General features: G+C 41.8%; 1 protein-coding gene across 1 annotated transcript; it reads left to right on the plus strand.

The window, feature by feature from the left end:
• Positions 1-14,763: 14,763 nt before the first annotated feature.
• LOC101606471 (sentrin-specific protease 2-like) lies at positions 14,764-16,482 on the plus strand. The gene has a single exon (XM_045143511.1). It carries the CDS (start codon positions 14,764-14,766, stop codon positions 16,480-16,482), a length of 1,719 nt encoding a protein of 572 aa, XP_044999446.1.
• Positions 16,483-16,847: the final 365 nt, after the last annotated feature.

Genomic DNA, 16,847 nt, shown 5'->3' on the forward strand with positions numbered 1-16,847 from the left:
TAGGTAATGGCCAGAATAGAGAATTAGCATGCAAAAATCAACATGGGTTTTTCCAGAGAAGTCCAAAAGGCCTTTCAAAGATCAGTGGGCTCAGCATGGTTGTCCTATTGTGATTACTGACTGCCCTTTATAGTGAGTTTCACAAATGCTCTTCATTGTAAGTTTAAATGACACTCATAAGTCCCAAACTTTGGCATGTGGTAATTTTGAGGTAAATGACTCATCAAGAACATCATATAAAGGCCCTTTAGCTAATAATTCTAGGAATTAGATTAACTACTGAATATTAAAAGTAATTTATAGCCAGGCATAGTGGTGCATGCCTTTAATCCCAGCACTTGGGAGACAGAGATAGGAAAATCTCTGTGAATTTAAGGACAGTCTGAGACTACATAGTGAATTCCAGGTCAGCCTGGGCTAGAATTAGACCCTTCCTTGAAGAATCAAATCAAAAGTTAATTTGCACAATTATCTGGCAAAATCATAATACCATATTCACCTTGGGGTATATAAATATGTTACCCATTGTAACCCTAACACAAGACAACCTTCATGTGTGGTTATTTTTTCTCATGCATGTGAAAAACTAAGGATCTTGAGCTTTTGACATTTTTAGGAGTAGTGAGGACAATGAAATACACAGATACGTGAATGTATGTATTGCAGTTACCTTCTTGCTGGAACAAATCACCTGACAGAAGCAATTTATGGAAAGAAAATTTATCTCAGTGTATATTTTGAAAGAGAAGTGTTGTCATGGTAGACAAAGCACAGCAGGACAGACAGCAAAATAATCACATCTTGTCATGTAAACTGGAGGAAGCAGCACAGATTAGGCAGCTATAAACACCCTGAGCGGCTGGGCTAATAAACCTCAAAATTTTCTCCCAGTGACACACCTCTAGGAAGGCTTCACCTCCCAAAGCTCCTTAGCTGAGGATCAAGTATGAGGCTCAATTAAGAACACATGAGACTCATACTCAAACCACCACATTCTACATATTCACTCTTGCTGCTTCCTCCAAGCTGAGGTGATAAGATAGGAGGCCCTGCTGTCTGTTCTTGCCGTGTTTTCTCTGTCTTGATTAAGTTCCCTCTGAAAACTGTAAGCCAAAAAGGAAGGAGCCTTTCCTTCCATGAGCTGCCTCTGGTTGGGTGCTTTCTCTCAGCCATAAGAAGATAACTGCTGCAGTGTAGATACATGGATCAATGACAGATAGATAAATGATAGATAGATAGATAGATAGATAGATAGATAGATAGATAGGTAGATAGATAGGTGATAGAAGATAGATTAAGAGATGATAAGTAGGTTTATACATAGATATAGATATATAATAAGTAGATAGATGATAGATATTAGATAGGTAAATAAATAGATAGATATATGGGTGATAGACTCATGTTGATGGTGGCAATGATAGAGAAAAGAATAGGTTTGACATTGACAAATCGGGATAAGAGAGAATTTTCAACTAACTTTCAAACTAACTTTCTGCCCACTCATTCATCTTGTGGTTACTCAACTTTTACTTAGAGATAAAATTTCAATTTTACTAAGAGAGAATTTGCATGCACTAAGATTATCCAGCATGCTTCATTAAATGGAGTTGTTAGGGTTGTTTTCGTGAGTATTATAAAATGGATTTTTATGCTGCTTTTTTCCCGCAAGGGAGATTACTTGTTATACACTTCTATCCAGAAAGGGAGAGTACTTGTCACATGATTCTATCCATTTCTCTTTATCATGACTTCATGCCTGAGAACTGGCAGATTCTTAGTGGAAGACAGCCTTCATATACAGCCACGGTAAACATTGCCTTGGAAGACTTGAATGCAGTAAGAACTATAGACTATGAGGTTTGGCTTATGAGGGTGAGAAGGAGCTTTGTCTGGAATGAGCTAGAAGCGATTTGTGTGGGAGGCTTACTGTTATTCTTGTGTCCTAATAACTTGTTCAGTGTTGCACTACATTGAAATGGACTGGGGTGAGCAGAGAAAAGAAGAAATGAAATTTGTAGGCTGAAACTTCTGTCTGCTCAGCTGCAATTGTTTGAGAGATTACAACCATTGAGATTGGGCCAGCTGATCTCCATTGTAACAACAGGACAAATGTGGACTCTTTTGAAGTAAGGGGCCTGAATGCTGAAGGAGTGTACAGTTCTTCAAAGTTGGCATTGTCCCCCCTGTATTAACAAATTGGTAGTCACCTGGTATTATGGAGTATAACAAATTCAGGAAAGAGAGGGCCATTGGATTTGCAATATGATCTTGTAAATGTCCATGGGCACTGTGAAACAGGCTTATTGAATTGCCTGGGTGGAGGCTTAAGGGAGCCATGAGGATGGGTCATGTCTTGAAGTAGAGACACAGTGGAGATGCCAAGACTATGGGATGTCTGCCAAGGAGAACTTCTGGCACTGGATGAAGTTTTCAAGGACTGTGAGTAGCATAGCTGGAGGGGTGAGTTGGAACTCCAGAGGCTTATCAGTGTTTAGAATTATCGGATCTGGAGACATGTTACTGGCTAGTGTTGACTGACTTGGAGTTATATGGTTTGATGTTTGCTCTGTTTGTTTAAAGCTTTTATTGGCTGAATATTTCTTTGATATTCCCAATGCCAACTTTTGTCATGTGAATGCTTATTCTGTGCCATTAATTGGTGGTGTTTTTGTTTGTTTGTTTGCTTGTTTGTTTGTTTGTTTGTTGGTATTATGGCTCAGTTAAAAGATTTTTGACTATGGGAATTGAACATCTTTGGGATTGATAAAAACTATGGTGACTTTTAAAGTTACATTTTACATCATGATGATTATCGGTTTATGGGGGCGAGGGCAGAATGTGGTAGTTTTATTCAGGTGTCCCCTATAAATTTATGTATTCTGATGCTAGGTCCCCACCTGGTGGCAATTTGGGAATTGGCACTTCCTGGAGGTAATATATTGTTGTGGCAGGTTTATGGGTGTTATTACCAGCTTCCCCTTCCCAGTGTTTATACACTGTCCTGCTGCTGTTGTCCACCTGTTGCTGGCCAGGAGGTGATGTCGACCCTCTGCTCATGCCATCATTTACCCCTTCCAACATGGAACTTCTCCTTGAGTCAGTAAGCCAGAATAAACCCTTTTCTCCCACACGCTGCTTTTGGTTAGGTAGCAACATGAAGCTGGCTGCAACAGAAACCTTTGAAGCTTATGTTAATCCACTTTGGACTGCCACCATTGTTGTACTTAGTAGGTTCCTGAAATTCTATCCTCAACTTATTCTAAAATTGGGCTTACATTAAAAAATATATTTTCTTGAGGTATGCAGGAATCCTCAGTAGGTAAGGTGCTTGCCATACAAGACGGGTACTGGAGCTCAAATACCCAGCACTCATATAAAAGCCTGGCACAGAAGCACATACCTAGAAGCCTAATGCTGGGGAGACAGAGACAAGAGGAACACTGGCACTTTCTGGCCAGATATTTTAGCTGAATTGGTAAGTCTTGGGCTCAGTGAGAGATCTTGTATCAAGAAATAAAGCAATAATGGAAGGAGCAATTAAGGAGGACAACCAAAATTGACCGCTGGCTTGCACACACACACACACACACGCACGTGTGTGTGCTTACAACTACAGACGTATGACCCTGTACACACATGAGCATGCATATACATAGACAAACATCACACATACTGAATAAGTTACACTGGTTCTTAAATTATCAGAGCTTGAGAGCAATGAGATTGTCCATCTCAGTTTTCATCAAGTGTCATCTTTCTATTTTATATTTGCACTGTCCATATATTATACAACTATTTTCAGTGTTTCTCCACTGTTAAAAGGAGAATTTACTAGGTGATGGGCTCTACCCTGGAGTCATATACCTTCCTCCATATTCCTACTTTCAAATATTGCTACATGAGTTATCTAAAATAATTTTAAGAAATCTTATCCAATAAATCGTGGATTAACAAAATAGGCTTATATGTTCAAAACATGTATGTGCAGAATTCCTTCCCACAGAAGTTTATAAGTTATATACCTAAAGATAATTATATAGTTATATACCTAAAGATAGTTATATACCTAAAGATCTATTTCTCCAAGAAACACAGTCCAAGTTGAGAGATAAAGACAACCAGTCAAAGCTGGCATATCATATTTAAATAAAAGTGTATCCATGAACCAATGGAAAAGCCATAACTCTAAAATTATAAGTTTTAACCCAGGTCTGACTTCACAATTTCCTCCCTATGCCTTTTTGAGTTAAGGACCCTAAACTTCAATTTTCTTATACATAGAACTACAATTCAAGCAACAGTCTAGCTCAGAAGGTATTTCTGGCCTGGTGAGATAGTCAGTTGGTAATGTGTTTGCTATGTAAGCATAAGGATCTGAGTCACATATACAGAGTTCATGTTTTTAATAGCCAGACATGGTGGCATGTGCCTGCAATCCCAGAGATGAAGACAAGGAGCCAGTGGTTTACTGGTTAGCTAGTCTAAGCTACTTGGTGAGTTCAAGACCAGTGAGAGACATTGTCACAATAAAGATGGCCACCATTTCTGAGGAACGACACTCAAGATTGTCCTCTTGCCTCCACATACATGCACCCCCCAAACACAGAAGTGATTGCTGAGTGTCACATGAGCCCTCTCAGAAGGATTGGGGAGGATGAGGTGCCTGATGATGATTGTATATATTTCTGAATAAAACAAAAACCAGGGCAGGAAAGATTGCTTAGCAATTAAGGTGTTTGCCTGCAAAGCCAATGAACCCTGGTTCGACTCTCCAGGAACCACCTAAGCCAGATGTACAGGAGGCACATGCATCTGGAGTTCATTTGCAGTGGCTAGATGCCCTGGTACACCATTCATTCTCTCTCTCTCTCTCTCTCTCTCTCTCTCTCTCTCTCTCTCTCAAATAAATAAATAAATAAATAAATAAATAAAATATATTTTTTAAAAGATATTTATTGACAGACCATGGGCAAAAGCACTTTCTCCTCAGTCCAATGACCTTGGTGTAGAATGAAGTGAGGTAATCACAACTGAACACACTTCATGAGTGCCCTGCCCCTCATGTGGGTTGGCCTTGCTGCTGCTTTCTGGGGGTACAAGTCATGATTTTTCTGATGAAAATGCATTAGTTTGCTATTGCATGATGGTCTCTGGTTTCACAGTTCTCTTCTGGCATGGTTGCTTCACTGCAGTTTATCTCTTCAGCAAAAGGTAAGATGATTGGTTCCTTTTTAGTTTCTCTTTCCATCTAACATGTGGTTCTGTTTAAATGTGTCCATGTTTGCAACTCACAGTTGACGTTTTTGGCACTCAGAATAGTATCTTGCAATTATACTTCGTTTAGGGAGAAGGGTTTGCTTTAACAGCAGAATGCATGAAAAAAAAGAAAAAAACTCACGTCAAATTTATTGGCTGCTGAGAGCCCTCCAGAATGTAGACGTCTGGTCTGGGGGAACTCAATGGATTTCTGTTCTTGGTACATGCACCCACTTATATGTTCATGTCGCACCCCCTAACTCCCAGCCACTACATGAAAGCATGTGAGTGTTGTACAAGCTAAAGCTTTTTGTTTTAATCTATCCCAGATGGAGCAGGTATTAAACAGACAGCAAATTCACTCAAAGCCTGGGGCAAGTGTGTACTTGCAATGTAGGGACAGTGTCAAGGGACTTTTTTAACAAAGAGTAAAGAAAAAAATCAATGGAGACAAAACCATAGGAAAAGTAGAAGGGAACTTTTCAGGCTACACTCAGCCTGAAAATAATTATATTTGTGATGAATTTCAGCCTCCTGTCACAGTGGATGTTCACAGACACTTGAGGAAGCTAACAAAGGAGGGGTGATCTTTCTGTATCCTTGTGCCCATGAAACACAGATGGACTCTATTTTGGGGTCCAGCTGCAGAAATTTGACTCAGAAATAGCAAGGATTTAGTGTAACTCAAGTGTCTCATTGCCAGATCCTGGACACATGGAGATTAATGAAACACAGGGGTCCCACTAGAGAAACAGATGTAAATAGAGAGCCTTTATAACTGAAGCAAAAGGATTTGGTCTTCTCCAGGAGGACTTGTGAGCAAATAAGAGAGACACTGAGAGGTCTTCATGGGTAGACTATCTAGACGAAAAGCAAAGTGTTCAAGCCAGCTCACAATGTGTGCAGACAGTGGAGGTCTGAGAGACTCCAGACAACACAAGTGTCTGAAGCAAGTCAGAGGAGACGCATATGCAGCTGGCCTTAGAAAAAGGGTGGCTGAGTTCTTACAAGTGAGGAACCAAAACATCAGCCACATGTTTTGAAGTCCATGACATCTTGCACCTACCAGTGCTCACTACTGCATTTAAAGTGTCTTGTTTTCAAAATGTAGGCAAGTTTTCTTTTGGGGGGGGGTGGAGTGCTGTAGTTCTTAACTGTTCTTTTGTTGTTGTTGTTGGTGGTGGTTTTTGTTTGTTTGTTTGTTTGTTTTTGAGTTAGGGTCTCACTCTGGCTCAGGCTGACCTGGAATTTAATATGTAGTCTCAGGGTGGCCTTGAACTCTCGGCAATCCTCTTACCTCTGCCTCCTGAGTGCTGGGTTTAAAGGCATGTGCCACCATGCCTGGCAGTTACCAGTTTTTTAAAGAGTTCTTAAAGGGCTCTTCTGGGATGTGTAATGCTATCATGTATTAATGTACATCTCTTGCTCAGAATTCGCCCAGACACAGGCTAGAAAAAAAATCATTTATAAGGCTCAAGGCAAGCCTTGGCAGGTTTGGGAAGAGAGAGGAATTGGTATTGGATTATGTTAATTCTCATCCTTGAGATGATCATTCCTTGAGAGTTTTATGAGCTCAAGCAGCCTCATGAATGACAATGACCTGGGTGTTCTCTATCCCATTCTCAGAGGGGCCCTAGTGGGACATTGCCTTCTGTTGTCAGTCATATTAGCATCTCTGGTTCCATATATCTGTTCAACAAATGCTGAGTAGAGCCAAATAATAATCTTTGTTCCCATGGACTTAGATGGGAAATGTGTACCTTTCCCAATATGCACCTAAGAAGTGTCCTCTGAAAAGTGACATGAGTGTGACAAGGGGTTGAGGAGCTAAGTCAGTTAGTAAAGTGTTTACTATGTGAGCATGAACTTGTGAGTTTCATCCTCAGAACTCATGCTTAAAAACTAAATCAGGTGTGGTGATGTGGCGGCATGTGCCTGCAACCCCAGTGCTAGGGAGAGGGAGAAAGCGGGATCTCTGAGGCACAGTGGTTTGCCAGTCTAACGTACTTGTCTGGTGAGAGAGACTCTGCCTCAAAAAAGTGTATGACACCTGGGAAACAAGACCTGAGGTTGTCCTCTGGCTTCCACATGTTTTTGCACATGTGTGCACATGTGCACACATTCATACACAGACACATGAGTTCTGAAAGAAAGGTGCATTCTCATATGCGCTGCAAATAAAGGTAGTCATGAGGAGGAAGTGACACTTGAACCCAAAAGTTCAGTACAGGCTGAGTAAACCAGAAGAAAAATAGAACCAGGAATTCTGGAGCCAGAGAGAAGAGGAAACTAAACCTAGGATGGTGAGTGGCAGGAGGAGCTCCATGGGAGAAAAATGGGAATACCCAGGCCCAAGTTTGGAGAGCTAATGCTGATCTGATGTGGGGTTCACATCCTGCAGAAATTATGATCTTAATCCTGAAAAGAAGCCAGCTATGCTCACCGCTATACAATCAACATGCTATCCTGAGGCACCAGGTGGGTGTTGGGGAACAGAAGTTGTCATTGACTATTTTAAGCTGGAGGTTAGTTAACATAATTCTACTTGAACTTGAAAGGATCAATTTGACATGCACTTTCCCAGGAAAAACCAAAGAGAAACAGTTTTTAATCAATTGTCAGTTACACTCCTTGAGCAGGCCATTTTCAGCCATCTTTCTTACTTAGTAAGTTCTTGTAAATCAATGGTTGGGCCAGTTTGCTCAGCTATAGCTTTGAGCCAGAGAATCTGACCTGCTGGAGTTTCCTGCCTTCTGCAGTAAGGAGCTTCTTTCATTTCAAGTAGTCTTGATTCCCACTGGGAAAAGGTTTCCCCAATAGTCATGGCCAGTTTTTGCAGAAGTTTAATTAACTAATGGGATGATTAACCACCGAGATTGAAATCATGGGAATAACCATTATCAAGAGGACGCATTCCACCCTAGAAAGAGCACTTGGCCACTTTGCCATTCTGTTTTGACAATTACTTTTGCTCTCTCATTGAAAGAAAAGTTTGCTGGTATAGTACATGTGGAGTGAGATATGTGTGTGGGGTTCATGCATCTCTTTGTACAGATGCACACACCTATATGTGCATAGAGGCCAGAAGGATACAATGGGTGTCCTTCCTCTCGCACATCTGATAACTTCTTTGTGAAGGAGTCACACTAAACACAAAGCTGCCACTTTCCTGAGATCCAGTAATTGTTCTGTCTCCAATCCCAATCCCATAGGACTAGGTCTACAGCTAGGTCTCAGGCCCTCTCGTGCCCTCATGCTTACCCACTGAACCATCTCCCAGCTCTCTGTTATTTTTTTATGTCTGCTTATCAAATTCTGTGCTGAGCTCCGGGAGTATGCAAAATAAGTCAGGGCTGGCTTCAAGTTGGTAACATTGTGCTTGGGTAGGGTGGGGGACAGTGACAACAAGATGCCATCTTTCTTTTGTTTTATTTTTGGAAAAGTAATTATATATTATGACAAAATAAAACTATGGACTGAAAGGGATGCCATCTTTCTAGAGAACCAATTGCTTTAGACAGAGTGCTTGGGCTTCTGTGGGTGAGCCACTCTGTAATCCCAATGACCACTGAGATCTTCACATTATAGCCTTGTTTTTGCACATGAGAAAACTGAGACTCAAGAAAACCACTTACATTTGGGCAAATGGGGCATGACATAGCCACATCCACATGCAGGTCTGTAGATCCTAAGGCTATGTACATGCCCCACATTTCATGGAGCCAAGAAACAGGTGTCTGGAGGAAGCATGTCCACAGGCTGCTGTAAGCTCAATGGTGAGGACCAATAATAGCTTTCCCCAGATTTTTAGGTCTTTCAGGAGGATCACATGCGCTAATGCATCAGAAAGCACTTTGTAATCGAAAAAACGGGGTGTAGATGTGAGAGGTCACTGCAAAGCCCACATCCCAATCAGCTGTTTTGGGTGCTGAGTAACTCATAGTGTGAGAAAGACAAGCCTGGACCATGACATTTTCCGAGCTTCTTGGTGGGAGAGGGATTATTGCCAACACTGTTCTGGAATTCAGTGAACCACAGGAATGGGCCAGGAAGTCAGCAACCTCACACATTCCAATTGGAAGTGAAGTCTGTCAGCTGTTTGGGGCCATACCTGGGTGCTGTGTCCTCCAAGGGTACCTACAGGTTTTAATCTCTAAGCTGAAAAGGCCATGATTGCTGCAGCCTTTAGAGCTTCCAGTGAGCATGGTCCCTTCCCCTACTGCTCCTGAAAGCTACCACTGAGCTCCTGGCACTTTGGATTTTATAATGGGGTGGCCACAAGATAAGCTCCAGCCAGGGCAGGCTCAGTTAGTCTCTTTGCCTTGCACTGAAAGAGTCAGGAAAAAAAAAAAAAAAAAAAAAAAAAAAAAAAAAACATTGTTTGAAGACAGTTTCAAATTACAGGGTTTTCCCAGGCTGCCTGAAGTGAGGAGGACTGGACCATAAGCAGTTGTGTTTGGTAACTGGGGAGTGACTATAGGGCTGTGGGACCCAAGTCTGAGTCCTTCAGGAGAAATATGCAGCCTGGCTAAGAGCAGGAATGCTGCTCTGACTGTTCCAGCAGTGAAGGTAGACATCACCTGTGTATGTTACAGCATTCATGGCAGTACACTCCATCTTCCTAGGAGGGAAGGTCTTGTCAACTTCTGTGTAATCAAGTTCTAATTTACTAGTAATCACGAAAATTTCTCAGATGACCGACTGCTTCTTTTGGCTCTCTCCTTTGTCTCCAGATATATAGAATTGTGCCATTCAGATAAAAGCCTGAGGGTCAGGCCCAGGCTTCATTTTTCCAAAGCAAGTCACAGAGGCCTACCCACTGTGACTAGGCTAGAAAGTGGAGGCCTCCTCACTTCTACCATCTGCTACTCCTGCTCAGCCACACCCTCCCACTTGCCTTGGTGTATATTGTTGTTACATTGGTGTGTATGTTGTCTGCCCCTACCAGACAACAAGTGCCTTTCTTTGGGGCCCAGGCACTGAGCCCACTGTACTCACATCAGGAGGCCTCTGCTATAGAAAGGTATCCAAGCCCACAGGGGTATGACTATGATGGAAAGTTAGCTAGTACCCCTTTCATTTACTACACTTCAGAGAGGATGAAGTAGGGAAAACGTATTAGTGATAATCAGAGGAGAGTTGTTCCCCACCTTTTAAGGAAGGAAAAACTTGAAGAGGAAGTGGTGAGTCAATGATCAGCTTTGGGAGAAAAGGAGATGATGCATATTAGTCAACGTTCTCTAGAGAAACAGTTCTGATAGAATGAATATTTATTACAAAAGGAATTTATTGTACGGGCTTACACAATATGGGCTAACTTTGTCTGTCTGCAGGTTTGAGAGGATGAAAACCTGGTAGCTGCTCAGTCCATGAGGCTGGATGCTTCAGCAGCCCCAATATTGTGCTATAAGCTTTAATGATTCCTAGATAGCAATTGACCTTCAGTCCACATTGAAAAACTGATGAAGCTAGGTTCTAATGCCTAAAGAAGTTGACAACAACAGTGTAGATACATGCACCAACAAGAAGCAAAGGCAGGCAGGCAGAAAGCACTCCTTCATCCTGGGGCCTCATTACATATGGCTGCCACAGGAAGGGCATTCCTGGAAACACCCCCACAGACCTGCCCAAGAGGTATATCTCTTACTTAATTCCTGAGCCAATCAATTTGATGACAAAGATAACCATGTGAGGCATGGAATCCACTGCTAAGCCCTATAAGAACACAATTCATATCCCAGGGAGGACAGCAGGACACTGAGGAAGAATGGAAGCAAAGGGAGGCACTGGTCCTGAGATTGTGGTCTTTAGAAGAATAAAGCAAGCAGAAATCTTCTGAGTGTTACTGGTAAGTGGAATCCTCTTGTAGTATCTGTGCATTGATAGGCAGTGGAGGTGAGAATCCATCAGATAATAGGAAAAGTAAGGAAACAGGAAGGGAAAGATGTCCCTCACCTTGGGAACTAGTTTGCATTACCTGCTCTTTGAATGAGAGACAAGAAACTTCAGCCCAAGTGATAAAACTAAGATTGCGTACAGAGATAATGACTGTTTCCCTAAACATCTTGAATAAGGAGGCTAAAAACAATAAACTAAAAACAAACCATAAACTATGTTTAGGACCAGAAGGTCTGTGACCTTGAGTTTAACTATGTTAGCATTCCTTCTCTCATCCCTAAATTTAAACATTTAAAACCTACCTTTTGATTTACAAAAGAAAATTCTTTAAGAGAAATGAGAAGCTTAATATTAAAACTGTGCCTAAGTTTAAAACTTTGCTTAATCTTTAAACCTTGCTGTAAATCACATGATTTGATCAACTTAAAACCACAGAATTATGTACACACCTTATCAGTACTCTCTTTCAAAGTCTGCATCTGAGGTTTAGGGGTGTGCATTGTCCTTATTTTTCTTGCTCTTGAAATGTCTGTGTTTTATTCTGTATGTGTTATGCATTAGTTTCAACTTAATAACTCCTAACTTTAATCTCTCTTGAAGTTCTTCTCTATGCTGAAGTCAAGGACTGGGCTTTACTTCAGGTCACTCACTAACCCCCCCAACCCACCTCAATCTACTGGTAGAAGTCTTGGGATGTGCCTCCCCAGTACCTCCATTACAGGGCACATCTTTTCTTGGACCATACAGGGATTAGTATAGGAACCCCTCTGGAGCATTGTGCTGACTTCTAAACTGCCACCTACCTTCTTAGCCTTAATGTGCTGGTTTTAGTAACTTTTATTCCTTTACTCTTTTCTTTTCTGGCCAAAGAACCCATGAAGTTATCATCATAAGGACTGATCCCCTGGTGTCCTAAGCAACTCTCTTGCTTTTGACAGAAGCAAGAGACCTACCCCAGACCTTGTTGAGATAGATGGACTTTGGAATGCCACCCAGAGAACCTCATTACTCAACACATTTTCAGATCCAAAGCTCATTTAAATGGCCAAGTCTTTGCTTGATAAGTCCCCTGTCATCTTTATGTGCATACTAAAACTCCTGATGGGGTAGATCTTCTCTTTTCAGTGGAAACACTCATAGACATACCCAGACACTAAATCCTGCAGGCATGTAGAGATCATGATGGCATCTCCTGGGCTTCAGTGGCCTTGGGTAGCTCTGTCCTTCCAGCTCTGCCATCTACAGATATGTGACTTTCCTCTTGGGCCAGCTTTCTTTCATGGACGTCCCATGGTCACAGCATCTCCAATACCCTGGAATTGTCACTGAGGATTAGACTTCATATAATGCCCTCTTGGGCTTTCCTTTCAGGGTACTGAGCCCTCACACATTCGCTGTCCTCAGTGGCTTTCTGGAACCTTGCTGCAATCTTCCATGATGCCATAACTGAGACATTCTTGATGGGAGATTTTCATTATGACTGGAAACAGGATTCAGTGAATTTAAAAAGGCTTAAATCTTGTAACGCATGTCTTCTGACTGCCATGGAATGAAATTTTAAAAATAATTTTAGAAATAAACTGTGAAAATTCATAATGATAAAAATTAAACAACATACTCCTAAATAGCAATTTGTTCAAAGAATGAATCACAAGGGAAATTAGAACATAGATCTCTACATATGCAATATAAGAAGGTATCAAAATTTAATGGGGCACAGATAAAGCAGTACTTAATTATAGCTGCACTTACTCCTATTAATAGAAAGATCCCAATCACATAAAACAAAACTCCAGCATATGAAACTACAGAAATAAGAACAAAGAGGGACGACATAACTTAAGTATCCATACATTCATCACTCTCCACATAGTCACTGCGGACTGTGACCTGTTGTCCCCAGCCCCTCCTGCCATGTCCTCCCCTCCATGTCTGTGACCTACAACTACATGCCCTCTCACTTACAGATCACTCACTTCTGAGAAAAGTCATATCATGTTATGTGCAGAATGGATCCCATGCAAAAAATCTCCTACCAAGGAACCACAGCATCCTCTAAACACCACATAAATGAGCTTCCAAGCAAATTCTCTGATCCCGTCCAAATCTTCTGAGGGTATAGCTCTAAATTGTGTCTTGTTATAAAATCCTAAGGGAATCTGAGCAACTAAACCACTGCAAGAGTCATGACCCCGATAAGCATTATGAGGCTGGTATAGGCTGATACTCCTGGGGTATGACTTACAGACTTTCCTGATATAAACCATACATTAAAAAAGAACCACATTTATATGAGAACTTTGCTTTAAAATAGGTAAGAAGAAGACACACTTTGCTAGACAATAAGAAGGCTCTTCCCTGGCTGGAGAGATGGCTTAGCGGTTGAGCGCTTGCCTATGAAGCCTAATGACCCCGGTTCGAGGCTCGATTCCCCAGGACCCACGTTAGCCAGATGCACAAGGGAGCGCACATGTCTGGAGTTCGTTTGCAGCAGCTGGAGGCCCTGGCGCACCCATTCTCTCTCTCTCTGCCTCTTTCTCTCTAACTGTCACTCTCAAATAAATAAAATGAAAATAAACAAAAAATAAATAAATAACAATAAAATTTAAAAAATAAAGAAGGTTCTCCCCTAAAAGCCAAATGTACTACTCAGAACAGTGTGTATATTATACTGTGACAACAAACAGACTTCAAGTCTTGTGTGACTTCATAGAGAAAAACCTTATCTCCCTCATGGATTTTGTTGTGAATTTACAGGGTCTCTGCTAACTCAAGAAATGGTACTGGCTAAAGTTCATCTTGACTCAGAATCCATATCTACAGAGAGGGAAAGAAGGAATGACATAAATTTTACACTGGCTCTTTAACTTTTGTCTGGAGGAGCCACACATTGCCTGTAGGACACCTCTTGAATGAAGTAAGCCACATAGCTAGATCCAGCTGAAGGATGACCTGAGAGCAGTTCTACCCTGTCCAGTAAGGGGAATTGGAATATGTGTGAATCATTTTCAGTCTCCCAGCCATGTATCCCATATTTAAGTGCTCAGCTAAGAGAAACATAGTAAATTAGGCTGCTGTCCTTATATATTATTATCTCTTTCTTACCAGACTATATACTCTCATGCCTTTGAGCTCCCATTTGGCCCTGAGACTGCTTTGTCATGAGAACAAGGGGTGCCAATTTTGGCCAAAAGCTGTAAGAGCCATGGCCTGGATGGTAGTAGGAAGGGCCTCCATCTCCTAAGAACTTGGAATTTACATGATGTCAGATTACATCACAAACTGCCCTCAGAACTTCAAAGGCAGTAGCTAAGGCAACCCCAAGCCAGTTCTGAGTTTAGCTCTGAGTGCATCAGTAGCTCTAGAGAGACCTGATCGGGTCAGATGACTATTTAGGCCCCTCAGTGCCGTCTTTGTGCTTTTGTCGGGTGGGTGTCCCCCGCCTGGGCCCATCTGAAGAGCCTACACGATAATCACAGTCATTTGTGCAGTGGCCATCTGCTAAATAAAAGTCTAAGACTAGACTGATTTGTTCGCCTCATGAAAGAGACTCTTCTATGCTTCTTTGAGTTTACCGGAGAACATTAACAGCTGATCCCTAAGACCATGGCCACTTCTCCTAAACAGCAAGCGTCTTTAACTTCTGTTTGCCAACTGCCAAGTTTGGGAGCCTGGAACATGCCAGACCAAGATATTCAATCTACTAAATTAACTGACCATCTAAAGACTGGAGCAGCCACAATCCCACATCAGGCTTCAACTGTGTTGTCTTCTCTTGGCATGCCTTTGAAGCTAGAAGGCCATAAAAGAACAGATGGCCATCACTATCCAGAAGGCAGTACATACAGCTCAATGTGGAAACAGAAGGAAGAGAATTTGATCATGATAAAGACCAAGGAGCTTGGCAAGAGTCAAAAGCGAAAAGTGATTGACGAAGATGTGCTCCAGCCAGAGTCTTCGCAGCTGGGCAAAGGTGAGAACACTGCTCTAGACTCAGATGTGATCGACCTCACAGATGAGGATATTAGTGAGAGACTGAGGCCACAAGCTAAGAAGCAAGATGTGAGAGTGGCAAAAATTGAGTATGACAATGGTGGTCACCAGAAAGTTCAAGAAAATGTTGGGATACACGTGACATCTGAAGATGGTGGGAAGGATTGGAAGCAACCCTGCCCTATCATTGATGAAGCTGTTCAACATCCCAACAGAAAAATCTACCAGAAGTTGTTGGATAAATTGAAAGAAGATGTCAATGGGAATCCTTTCCATGCTCTGCCTGTGCACCCTGATGGCTTTCAATGTCAGATGGGCACATTCCACATCAAAGGCTATATGGAAGGGCAGAATCATGGAGTTCAAACCGCTTATGCTGGCCTCAAAAAATACATGGAAACAATGAAGTACCTTTGTTCAGGTGCAAACAAAAAGCGACAACCTGAGGACCAAATTTCCAATGTAGATACAGTATTTGCACCAGCCATTGCTACAAGAGGAAAGTATGTCCTGGAGCCTGACTTATCGGGAGAAACATCAGCCCAAACCTTCCTGGATGCTGGATATGATAGATTCTTCGGAACAAAGCCATCTGTACCTGCGGCCAAAGAAAATCCTGGCTTCAACAAAGAGCAAAATGAAATCGTAGACAATCTTCAACTTCCAGCACACATAGAAGAGGAGGTCAGGAGTGCTCTAGGCCCAGGTCCGGAGGATGAGGTACTTAGTACTGCTTTCAAATTACGAATCACTCGAGCAGATATCCGCACTTTAACCAGCCAGCAATGGCTGAATGATGAAGTCATCAACTTTTACATGAATCTGCTTGTAGAAAGAAACAAGAAGCAAGGCTATGCAGCTCTTCATGCATTTAATACATTCTTCTATCCAAAATTAAAGTATGGTGGCTACTGGGCAGTGAAAAGATGGACTGAACGGGTGAACCTCTTTGAAAAAGAACTCCTGCTGGTTCCCATACACCGACGGATCCATTGGAGCTTGGTGGTGATAGACCTCAGAAGAAAAAGCCTCACCTACCTAGACTCCATGGGGCAAAACGGCAACAGGATCTGCCAAATTCTATTTCAGTACCTGCAGGAAGAAAGTAAGACCAAGAGGAATATTGACCTGAATCCTCTTGAGTGGTCCCTGTATAGTATGGGGCCAGAAGAGATCCCCCAACAGCTGAATGGGAGTGATTGTGGCATTTTTACCTGCAAATATGCAGATTATATTTCTAGGGACCAACCTATCACATTCAGTCAACAGCAGATGCCTCTCTTCCGTAAGGAAATGGTGTGGGAAATCCTTCACCATCAGCTGATGGGATAGTGTCCACCTAGTCCCTCTAACTGATATTAGTCATTACATGGATATTTGGACCTTTGGACAGATTTTAACTGATATTGGTTGTCACATGGATTGAACCCTTGAACAGAATTTATTTAAGATCTTTCATTGCTTAGTTGATGTTTCCTCTATTTCATGGACTTTCCCAAACACTTAGCAATTAAATATTTTATTTTAAAAATTTACTACATTTATGTTCATTGTTGCCATTGAACTATCAGAAGTGTACTAAGGCCTCTTTTTGTACCGCAATCCTGACCTGAAGTGTGGAGATGCCTTTTATGTCTGCAAGGCCTCTACCTGACCCAAGATGTTTCACCCATATATGAACAAGTAAGTTCTAACAA

This window comes from Jaculus jaculus, chromosome 2 (genome assembly GCF_020740685.1).
Source record: "Jaculus jaculus isolate mJacJac1 chromosome 2, mJacJac1.mat.Y.cur, whole genome shotgun sequence".
Taxonomy (NCBI): Eukaryota; Metazoa; Chordata; class Mammalia; order Rodentia; family Dipodidae; genus Jaculus; species Jaculus jaculus.